Source organism: Panulirus ornatus, chromosome 16, assembly GCF_036320965.1.
Source record: "Panulirus ornatus isolate Po-2019 chromosome 16, ASM3632096v1, whole genome shotgun sequence".
NCBI lineage: Eukaryota > Metazoa > Arthropoda > Malacostraca > Decapoda > Palinuridae > Panulirus > Panulirus ornatus.
Genome location: NC_092239.1, coordinates 40048239 through 40061013, shown reverse-complemented (window position 1 = coordinate 40061013; position 12775 = coordinate 40048239). Strand labels below are relative to the sequence as shown.

General features: G+C 40.3%; 1 protein-coding gene across 1 annotated transcript in view; it reads right to left on the bottom strand.

Annotated features, from left to right (window-relative positions):
• The window catches only part of Vps13D (vacuolar protein sorting 13D), a 772012-nt gene that overhangs the window by 480419 nt on the left and 278818 nt on the right, over positions 1-12775 (bottom strand). The window contains exon 32 of the mRNA XM_071670877.1: positions 6151-6321. Coding sequence (XP_071526978.1) covers positions 6151-6321 — 171 coding nt within the window. The remainder of the gene's footprint in view (positions 1-6150; positions 6322-12775) is intronic.

Genomic DNA, 12775 nt, shown 5'->3' with positions numbered 1-12775 from the left:
ACCACACATTGTCCTCAAACATCTCATTTCCAGCACATCCATCCTCCTGCGCACAACTCTATCCATAGCCCACGCCTCGCAACCATACAACATTGTTGGAACCACTATTCCTTCAAACATACCCATTTTTGCTTTCCGAGATAATGTTCTCGACTTCCACACATTCTTCGAGGCCCCCAGAATTTTCGCCCCCTCCCCCACCCTATGATCCACTTCCGCTTCCATGGTTCCATCCGCTGCCAGATCCACTCCCAGATATCTAAAACACTTCACTTCCTCCAGTTTTTCTCCATTCAAACTCACCTCCCAATTGACTTGACCCTCAACCCTACTGTACCTAATAAACTTGCTCTTATTCACATTTACTCTTAACTTTCTTCTTTCACACACTTTGCCAAACTCAGTCACCAGCTTCTGCAGTTTCTCACATGAATCAGCCACCAGCGCTGTATCATCAGCGAACAACAACTGACTCACTTCCCAAGCTCTCTCATCCCCAACAGACTTCATACTTGCCCCTCTTTCCAGAACTCTTGCATTTACCTCCCTATCAACCCCATCCATAAACAAATTAAACAACCATGGAGACATCACACACCCCTGCCGCAAACCTACATTCACTGAGAACCAATCACTTTCCTCTCTTCCTACACGTACACATGCCTTACATCCTCGATAAAAACTTTTCACTGCTTCTAACAACTTGCCTCCCACACCATATATTCTTAATACCTTCCACAGAGTATCTCTATCAACTCTATCATATGCCTTCTCCAGATCCATAAATGCTACATACAAATCCATTTGGTTTTCTATGTATTTCTCACATACATTCTTCATACATTTTATCGAGGATGTAAGGCATGTGTACGTGTAGGAAGAGAGGAAAGTGATTGGTTCTCAGTGAATGTAGGTTTGCGGCAGGGGTGTGTGATGTCTCCATGGTTGTTTAATTTGTTTATGGATGGGGTTGTTAGGGAGGTGAATGCAAGAGTTTTGGAAAGAGGGGCAAGTATGATGTCTGTTGGGGATGAGAGAGCTTGGGAAGTGAGTCAGTTGTTGTTCGCTGATGATACAGCGCTGGTGGCTGATTCATGTGAGAAACTGCAGAAGCTGGTGACTGAGTTTGGCAAAGTGTGTGAAAGAAGAAAGTTAAGAGTAAATGTGAATAAGAGCAAGTTTATTAGGTACAGTAGGGTTGAGGGTCAAGTCAATTGGGAGGTGAGTTTGAATGGAGAAAAACTGGAGGAAGTGAAGTGTTTTAGATATCTGGGAGTGGATCTGGCAGCGGATGGAACCATGGAAGTGGAAGTGGATCATAGGGTGGGGGAGGGGGCGAAAATTCTGGGAGCCTTGAAGAATGTGTGGAAGTCGAGAACATTATCTCGGAAAGCAAAAATGGGTATGTTTGAAGGAATAGTGGTTCCAACAATGTTGTATGGTTGCGAGGCGTGGACTATGGATAGAGTTGTGCGCAGGAGGATGGATGTGCTGGAAATGAGATGTTTGAGGACAATGTGTGGTGTGAGGTGGTTTGAGCGAGTAAGTAACGTAAGGGTAAGAGAGATGTGTGGAAATAAAAAGAGCGTGGTTGAGAGAGCAGAAGAGGGTGTTTTGAAATGGTTTGGTCACATGGAGAGAATGAGTGAGGAAAGATTGACCAAGAGGATATATGTGTCGGAGGTGGAGGGAACGAGGAGAAGAGGGAGACCAAGTTGGAGGTGGAAAGATGGAGTGAAAAAGATTTTGTGTGATTGGGGCCTAAACATGCAGGAGGGTGAAAGGAGGGCAAGGAATAGAGTGAATTGGAGCGATGTGGTATACCAGGGTTGACGTGCTGTCAGTGGATTGAATCAAGGCATGTGAAGCGTCTGGGGTAAACCATGGAAAGCTGTGTAGGTATGTATATTTGCGTGTGTGGACATATGCATATACATGTGTATGGGGGTGGGTTGGGCCATTTCTTTCGTCTGTTTCCTTGCGCTACCTCGCAAACGCGGGAGACAGCAAAAAAAAAAAAAAAAAAAAAAAAAAAAGAAGTTTGCTGAGTATTCCTGGCAAATTATATGGGAGGGTATTGACTGAGAGGGTGAGGGCATGTACAGAGCATCAGATTGGGTAAGAGCAGTGTGGTTTCAGAAGTGGTAGAGGATGTGTGGATCAGGTGTTTGCTTTGAAGAATGTATGTGAAAAATACTTAGAAAAGCAAATTGTTTTGTATGTAGCATTTATGGATCTGGAGAAGGCATATGATAGAGTTGATAGAGATACTCTGTGGAAGGTATTAAGAATATATGGTGTGGGAGGCAAGTTGTTAGAAGCAGTGAAAAGTTTGTATCGAGGATGTAAGGCATGTGTACGTGTAGGAAGAGAGGAAAGTGATTGGTTCTCAGTAAATGTAGGTTTGTGGCAGGGGTGTGTGATGTCTCCATGGTTGTTTAATTTGTTTATGGATGGGGTTGTTAGGGAGGTGAATGCAAGAGTTTTGGAAAGAGGGGCAAGTATGCAGTCTGTTGTGGATGAGAGAGCTTGGGAAGTGAGTCAGTTGTTGTTCGCTGATGATACAGCGCTGGTGGCAAATTCATGTGAGAAACTGCAGAAGCTGGTGACAGAATTTGGTAAAGTGTGTGAAAGAAGAAAGCTGAGAGTATATGTGAATAAGAGCAAAGTTATTAGGTACAGTACGATTGAGGGTCAAGTCAATTGGGAGGTAAGTTTGAATGGAGAAAAACTGGAGGAAGTGAAGTGTTTCAGATATCTGAGAGTGGATTTGGCAGCGGATGGAACCACGGAAGCGGAAGCAAATCATAGCGTGGGGGAGGGGGCGAAAATTCTAGGAGCCTTGAAGAATGTGTGGAAGTCGAGAACATTATCTCGGAAAGCAAAAATGGATATGTTTGAAGGAGTAGTGGTTCCAACAATGTTATATGGTTGCGAGGTGTGGGCTATGGAATTGAGTTGTGCGCAGCGGGGTGGATGTGCTGGAAATGAGATGTTTGAGGACAATATGTGGTGTCAGGTGGTTTGATCGAGTAAGTAATAATAGGGTAAGAGAGATGTGTGGTAATAAAAAGAGTGTGGTTGAGAGAGCAGAAGAGGGTGTTTTGAAATGGTTTGGTCACATGGAGAGAATGAGTGAGGAAAGATTGACCAAGAGGATATATGTGTCAGAGGTAGAGGGAACGAGGAGAAGTGGGAGACCAAATTGGAGGTGGAAAGATGGACTGAAAAAGATTTTGAGTGATTGGGGCCTGAACATGCAGGAGGGTGAAAGGAGGGCAAGGAATAGAGTGAATTGGAACGATGTGGTATACCGGGGTCGATGTGCTGTCAATGGATTGAACCAGGGCATGTTAAGCGTCTGGGGTAAACCATGGAAAGTTCTGTGGAGCCTGGATGTGGATAGAGAGCTGTGGTTTCGGTGCATTATTACATGACAGCTAGAGACTGAATGTGGCCTTTGTTGTCTTTTCCTAGCGCTACCTTGTGCACATTTTGGGGGAGGGGGTGGTTATTTCATGTGTGGCGGGTTGGCGATGGGATGAATAAAGGCAGACAGTATGAATTCTGTGCATGTGTATATATGTATATGTCTGTGTGTGTATATATATATATATATATATGTAAACGTTGAGATGTATAGGTATGTACATTTGTGTGTGTGGACGTGTATGTATATACATGTGTATGTGGGTTGGTTGGGCCATTCTTTCGTCTGTTTCCTTGCGCTACCTCGCTAACGCAGGAGACAGCGACATAGCAAAATAAACAAATAAAATAAATACTCTCTTTTTAAACCAGATATTCCCAATCACCAATCCTTTTTCAGCACATAAATCTACAAGCTCTTCACCATTTCCATTTACAACACTGAACACCCCATGTACACCAATTATTCCCTCAACTGCCACATTACTCACCTTTGCATTCAAATCACCCATCGCTATAACCTGGTCTCGTGCATCAAAACTACTAGCACACTCACTCAGCTGCTCCCAAAACACTTGCCTCTCATGATCTTTCTTCTCATGCCCAGGTGCATATGCACCAATAATCACCCATCTCTCTCCATCAACTTTCAGTTTTACCCATATCAATCTCGAGTTTACTTTCTTACACTCTATCACATACTCCCACCACTCCTGTTTCAGGAGTAGTGCTACTCCTTCCTTTGCTCTTGTCCTCTCATTAACCCCTGACTTTACTCCCAAGACATTCCCAAACCACTCTTCCCCTTTACCCTTGAGATTCATTTCACTCCGAGCCGAAACATCCAGGCTCCTTTCCTCAAACATACTACCTATCTCTCCTTTTTCTCATCTTGGTTACATTCACACACATTTAGACACTCCAATCTGAGCCTTCGAGGAGGATGAGCACTCCCCATGTGACTCCTTCTTCTGTTTCCCCATTTAGAAAGTTAAAACACAAATAAATATATATACACATATACTGTGTTTATCTATTATAATCATAATCTACCTCTCCTTCCTTCCACAAAGTTTTTAAATATATCAGCTTCTCTTACTGCTTTCAGGCATCTTTCACGATCTTTCACAATACCTTCAAGTTTCATTACTCTCTCCTTTAGCTTATCTTCTTAGATTTTATATGTTTGAATCATGAATTCTAACATATCATTTCCCCTCCTATGAGCTAATTCCCCAAAGTCTACAGCTGTGATATCCTCACATTCCTCAGCAATTACATCTACATTCTTTCATTTTTCAGTGTTTTTAGGAAAGACATTGCTCACTAGGGGCTAAAATGAAGATATCCCCTAGCCAAGCTACCTGCAAATAGGCACTGTCACCATAATCTCCAAATGCCACAGGTGATCCTTCTTTCCTCAAAGACTTTTAACTTACATTCTTCAAAATTACTTACATTCTTCAAAATTGACACTTGATTTGTATCCACTCCTCAAGCTTCACTGCTTCTCCCCAGTCAGCTGCTCTCTGCATAACACACCTTCTCAGTCACTAATCTTCCATTCAACTTACCAAGAATACTCTACTGTCTCATCCCTCTGCACTTTTAACATTTTTGTCCTCATTGCCTTTGTACAAAGGCACTATGCTCAATATGCATTCTGTCAGTCCACAGACACCTTTCCTTTTGCCAGCAAAACACTTTACCAACCAACAACACTGTTATGCCCTTTTCTGAGACAACTGACTGCCATCCCATCCACTTGTCATTTTACCACACTTTATCTTCTGCAAAGCTTTCACAATATCTTTCATTTTCACTAACCAAAGCGAAGTACGATTTATGACCAAAATAGACATCAAAAACCTGTGTAACAGCTAAGATGCTTTGCCCTTTCCTACTCTAGAAAATGGAATGCAGAACTGTTCTTTCAGTTATAACAAATAATCTAATGGCAAAGTTCAGCTATCTACAATGTCCTGCTCATGGAAATTCATCCCACTCAACAAACTTCATCTGGAAGCTTAGCTAAGAAACCAGTAATCTGTTACGTTATCATTCACAGAAATTTGAAAAAGATGAAGAAAAAGAATGAAAAAGAAACAGAGTTAAACCAAAGACATATTCTCAATGCCATCACCAGTTATTGTACTCCTTCACTCATCCACATATTTTCAAATAAATAAGGCAGTGCCTAAATAATAAATAAGGCATTACCTATGCAATAACTAAGGCAGTGCCTAAATCATATCAGTGCATAAATATTAAACAAGGTAGTGTCTCAATAATGGATAGAGCAAAGCCAAATAAATAACATACGGCACAAAAAACATTATAAGTAAAATGATCACAAAGATACAGTGGAGGGTGATTTCTTCATGAAGGAAGAAATGAAATTAAAGATTCTAATCCATGCCAAAAATTGCTAACAGCCTTGAGAGTATTTAACGAGTGACTAGAATTTCATGTCATCCCATGGTGGCAAGGGGTACTGAACTGTATATGGAGCTGCTGGTTCTAATCTCTGAAAATATAAAAATTATTACAACAATGAGACACTACACAGTACACAATAAAGATTACATTGCTAATAATGATATTCAGTGACCAATGCTGTTACTAAAATGTTCGTCTTACTTATCAGTCACAATACAAATATGAAGGTGAATGCTTTGATAAACATACTGGACAGATTTCTTTGAGGCTTGTAGCACTCACCTGACTAATAGTTCCTTTTGCACCTGCCCAAAGAAACTTGTTTGTGATAGTCAAGCTCCCAAGTTCAGCAACCAGAAGCGTTTCTGAACAACTGGACATGGGCAAGAATATGACAGGAGATCCTGCACTTATGTCCAGAGACACACGGGAACCTCGGCTATAGTCTGACACCTGCAAAAATTTTGAAGTGAATAATTTTTTACAGAAATGATTCAGATACAGTGATGAAACTATGAAAAATCATTCAGTGGATATCAATCAATAGACATCACACTTTCTGCAAGAAGAACTGGGATAACTAACACACAAAAGATCATGAATGTCTATGGATAATAATTTGTACACTGACATTCAACTGGAATTTAAAAGTGTTACTGTACATAAATACCACAAGCAACCAGTGTCTGTTCTGCATGCATCATTTTGTGTGGCTTTAATTTGGTTAGGTTTACCTGTAAAAGTGTGGGTGACCAGGTAGTTGGGGTGCAGTTCTGGGTGAAGTAAAAGAGAATAGTGATGGATAATTTTTCTAGTCTGAAACTGGAAACACAATGTGTTCTCAGGTCATTACGGTCATTTAAGGCTTTTGTGATGATGTTTGTGATGTGGGGAATAAATGTCAGGTCTGTCATTAATGATACCTAGTGGGTGATATGTAGAGCAAATGTCAGGGGTGTGTCATTAATGATAACTAGTTGGTGATGTAGGAGAGTAAATGTTAGGTGTGTGTCATTAATAATGCTAAGTAAGGTTGTTTTCTTGTCAAAAGGATGTAGTTGATTATTCTGGATTACAGGAGGACGCAGGTTGGATTCATATCTATCAGAGAGCAAGCCCATGCTCTAACTACATAATGTATTGCTACATGTTTTATCTTTTTTCTTTTATACAGTTGACAAGGCATGGGTAAAGGCATGCCCCAACTGTGAACAATTCAGATGAAGCGTGAGGTCCTATAACAGGTACAAATAAAAGAAAGTAAGAAGATTTAATTTGAGACCCTTGAGTATTTGAAGACCTGACTTTTAAAGGTAGAAATAATAGAAGAAGAGAGAGACAGATGGTAGAAAATTCCATAGCTTCACTATACAAATAAAGGTATCACAATGAGTCAACTGAAGCTCTGGGAAGCAGCAGCCAGTTGCATGTCATGGAATTAGATCACATGGCAACAACATATGTAGATAACTCATGAGGCCAAAATAACAGCTGAAGAACAGAGGAAAAGATGCAACACTCTGGTGGAAAAAAAGGAATGGCAGAATAGAGGGGACAACAATAGAGTTAGTAAGATGGAAAGATTTTGATTCCACTCTGGCTAAATTAGATGTGAAAGAAAAGCCACTCTAGGTATGAGAGCAATACTTCATACCAGGGAAAATGAGGCCCTTATAGATATAGAATAGCTGCTTGCTGGGAAAATAACAGCAGCACCTACACATCAGCCCCAGCATTTAGGTAGCAGATTTTGCAATGTTCATTATGTGGAGTTTCCAGGATAAAGACCACATCACAGTATTAAGACATTATTCAAGCAACAACAAGCAATTAGAAATGACACACTCAAAACAGAATGTCTGTATCCCAAGAGTGACCCATCATCACCTTCTTGAACTCTGATAGATATGAATACAACCTGAATCTTCCCATAACCATGAATGGTGAAATGCTTCCACTCAACAAAATGCCAATCATATTGCAGTTCCTCCTCACAACAACAAAAAACACAATGGCCATAACCAAACTAAATGCCCAAAGAACATTTCATTATCATCAATGAATACCTTACTATCCTTAATATCCTCCACCCTAAATGATATTTCTCCAGTTTGATCATCCCCATATAAAGAACAAAAAAATATACAAACCATTAAGAGTTGAGCACCAGGGACAGTCACTGGCTGCTTAGCACTGAGGTGGGTTCACAGAAAGAACTGTTCCTTACCTAATGTATAAGACTATTCTTCTCAGCTGTCACATGCATTACATAATCATCAATTCTTGGTTCATCTGGGATTCATTTCAATCATATGTCAAGCTTACTTCTAAATGTTAATGAAGTTGTTCCATGCAAGTTTCTAATTACTCCTGGCAGTACACTAAAAAATTATATATAGAGAGGATAGAGGAGAAAGAATACTTCCCACGTATTTCCCAGCGTGTTGTAGAAGGCGACTAAAGTGGGCGGGAGTGGGCGGCTAGAAACCCTCCCCTCCTTGTATCTAACTTTCTAAAAGGGGAAACATAAGAAGGATTCATGCTAGGGTGCTTATCCTTCTCGAAGACTCACATTGGGGTATCTAAGTGTGTGTGGATGTAACCAAGATGGGAAAAGAGGAGAGATAGGTAGCATGTTTGAGGAAAGGAACCTGGATGTTTTGGCTCTGAGTGAAATGAAGCTCAAGGGTAAAGGGGAAGAGTGGTCTGGGAATGTGTTGGGAGTAAAGTCAGGGGTTGGTGAGAGGACAAGAGCAAAGGAAGGAGTAGCACTACTCCTGAAGCAGGAGTTGTGGGAGCATGTGATAGAGTGTAGGAAAGTAAGGGTAAAATTGAAAGTGGATGGAGAGAGATGGGTGATTATTGGTGCCTATGCACCTGGTCATGAGAATAAAGATCATGAGAGGCAAGTGTTTTGGGAGCAGCTGAGTGAGTGTTAGCAGCTGTGATGCAGGAGACCAAGTTATAGTGATGGGGGATTTGAATGCAAAGGTGAGTAAAGTTGTAAGTGGAAATAGTGAAGAGCCTGTACATTTGTCTGCTGAAAAAGGACTGGTGATTGGGAATACCTGGTTTAAAAAGAGAGATATACATAAGTATACGTATGTGAGTAGGAGAGATGGACAGAGAGCATTATTGGATTAATGTGCTGAGAGGGGCAACTGGAGGGATATCTATTCATTATCCTGTGGAGGTGAAGGCGAAGATTTGTAGAGGTTTTCAGAAAAGAAGAGAAAATGTTGGAATGTTGGGGTGAAGAGAGTGGTGAGAGTAAGTGAGCTTGGAAAGGAGACTTGAGTGAGGAAGTACCAGGAGAGGCTGACTGCAGAATGGCAAAAGGTGAGAGCAAATGATGTGAGGGGAGTGGGTGAGGAATGGGATTTATTTAGGGATGCAGTGATGGAGGGGTGGTGACAAGAATGAATGAAGGCAGCAAGTATGAATTTTGTAAATGTGTATATATGTATGTCTGTATATGTATATATATGTATATGATGAAATGTACAGATATGTATATGTACGTGAGTGGATGTGTATGTATATACATGTGTATGTGGGTGGGTTGAGCCATCCTTTCGTCTGTTTCCTTGCGCTACCTCACTAACGCAGGAGACAGCAACAAAGTATAATAAATAAATAAAATAATAAATCTATACTTAGAAAAGCAAATGGATTTGTATGTAGCATTTATGGATCTGGAGAAGGCATATGATAGAGTTGATAGAGATGCTCTGTGGAAGGTATTAAGAATATAGGGTGTGGGAGGCAAGTTGTCAGAAGCAATGAAAAATAGGAAGAGAAGAAAGTGATTGGTTCTCAGTGAATGTTGGTTTGCGGCAGGGGTGTGTGATGTCTCCATGGTTGTTTAATCTGTTTATGGATGGGGTTGTTAGGGAGGTGAATGCAAGAGTTTTGGAAAGAGGGGCAAGTATGCAGTCTGTTGTGGATGAGAGAGCTTGGGAAGTGAGTCAGTTGTTGTTCACTGATGATACAGCGGTGGTGGCTGATTTGGGTGAGAAAGTGCAGAAGCTGGTGACTGAGTTTGGTAAAGTGTGCGAAAGAAGAAAGCAGAGAGTAAATGTGAATAAGAGCAAGGTTATTAGGTACAGTAGGGTTGAGGGACAAGTCAATTGGGAGGTAAGTTTGAGTGGGGAAAACTGAAGGAAGTGAAGTGTTTTAGATATCTGGGAGTGGATTTGGCAGCGGATGGAACCATGGAAGCCGAAGTGAATCATAGGGTGGGGGAGGGGGCAAAAGTTCTGGGAGCGGTGAAAAATGTGTGGAAGTCAAGAATGTTATCTTGGAAAGCAAAAATGAGTATGTTTGAAGGAATAGTGATTCCAACAATGTTATATTGTTGCGAGGCATAGGCTATAGATAGAGTTGTGCTGAAGAGGGTGGATGTGCTGGAAATGAGATGTTTGAGGACAATATGTGGTGTGAGATGGTTTGATTGAGTAAGTAATGAAAGGGTAAGAGAGATGTGTGGTAATAAAAAGAGCATGGTTGAGAGAGCAGAAGAGGGTGTTTTGAAATGGTTTGGTCACATGGAGAGAATGAGTGAGGAAAGATTGACAAAGAGGATATATGTCTCAGAGGTGGAGGGAACAAGGAGAAGTGGGAGACCAAATTGGGGGTGGAAAGATGGAGTGAAAAAGATATTGAGTGATTGGGGCCTGAACATGCAGGAGGGTGAAAGGCGTGTAAGGAATAGAGTGAATTGGAACAATGTGGTATACCGGGGTCGATGTGCTGTCAATGGATTGAACCAGGACATATGAAACGTCTGGGGTAAACCATGGAAAGTTTTGTGGGGCCTGGATGTGGAACTAGTGATGCAACTAGTGATGATACAAGAGCATTAGATGACTTTCACAGAGTAATGGTACACAAACATCAGATGACTGGTGTAGACAGTAACGATACAAGATTAATACATGACTGGTCAAGACAATAATGATACAAGACCATTAGATGACTGGTGCAGAGGGTAATGATACAAAAACATCAGATGACGTGGTGCACACAGAAATATTACAAGAGCATTAGATAACTAGAAAAGAGTAATAACACTAGAGCATTATAATACAGGTGGAAAGAATGTTGATAGAAGAGCATCAAATGACTGGTGCAAACAGTAATCATACAAGGACATTACAAAACTGGTGCAGACAGTAATGACAAAAGAGTATTAGATGACTGAAGACATAAATGATAATGAACATCAGATAACTGGTGCAGACAGTAATGATACAAGAACATTAAATGACTGGTGCAGACTGTAATGACACAAGAGCATTAGATGACTGGTGCAAAGTGATGATACAAGAGCATTAAATGATTTGTGCAGATTATAATAATAAAGAGCATTAGATGACTGGGTCAGATAGTGATGATACGAGAGAAGTAGATGACTAGTGCACACAATAATGATGCAAGAGTATTAGATGACTGGTGTTTTCATTATGATATGAAAGCATTAGATGACTGCTGCAGACATTAATGATATAAGAGCTTTAGATGACTGGTGCAGACAGTAATGAAACAAGGACATTAGGTGATTAGTGCAAACAATAATGACACAAGACCATTAGACAACTGGTGTGAAGTGTAATGATACAAAAGCATTAGGTATACAAGAGTAATGAATGACTGGTGCAGACAATGATGATCGAAGAGCATTATATGACGTGCAGAGAGTAATGATACAAGAGCATTAGATGACTAGTGCAGAAAGAAATGATGCAAAAGAATTAAGTAAAAGCAGCAGACTGTGATGATGAAATAGTATTAGAAGACTGGTACGGATAATAATAATACAAGAGCATTAGATGACTGGTGCTTTCAAGATGATATAAGAGCATTAGATGATTGGTAAGACAGGAATGATACATGAGCATTACATGACTGGTGCAGACAGTGAATGTACTAAAGCATTAGATGACTGGTGCAGCTAGGGGTGACACAAGAGACTTAAATGACTGGCAAAGACAGTAAAGATACAAGAGCATTAGATGACTGGTGTAGACAGTAATGAAACAAAAGCATTAGACAACTGGTGCAGACAGTAATGATACAAGACAAGTATATGAATGGTAATGAGTGTGGTATATGACATTACATAACTGGTGTAGACATTAAGGATACAGGAGTATCACATGACTGGTGTAGAAAATGACTTGGGCAGAAAGTAATGATAAGAGAGCATTAGATAACTGGTGCAGATAAATGATGATACAGGAGTACTAGATGACTGCTGTAGACAATGATGATATGAGAGGAATAGATGAATGATGCAGACAGTGACGATACAACAGCATTAGATGACTGGTGCAGACAGTAATGATAAAAAGGTATCAAATGACTGGTGCAGACAGTAAAGATTTAAATGATTAGATAACTGGTGCTGATGGTGATGATACATGAGTGTTAAATGACTGGTGCTGATGGTGATTATACATGAGCATTAGATCACTGGTGCAGATAGTAATGATACACGAGCATTAAATGACTGGTACAGACAGTAATGGTACAAAAGTATTAGATGACTGGTGCTTTCATAATGATATAAGAGCATCAGATGACTAGTGCAGACAGTAATGATACAAAAGCATTAGATGACTGGTGCTTTCACAATGATATAAGAGCATTAGGTGACAAGTGAATACAGTAATTATATAAGAGATTTAGATGACTGCTGCAGATAGTAATGATACAAGAGCATTGGATAACTGGTGCAGACAGTAATGATACAAAAGAATTAGATGACAGATGCTTTCATAATCATATAAGAGCATCAGATGACTAGTAAAGACAGTACTGAAATAAGAGCATTAGATAACTGGTGCTTTCATAGTGATAAAAGAGCACTAGAAGACTGGTGAAAATAGTAATGACACAAGAGCAT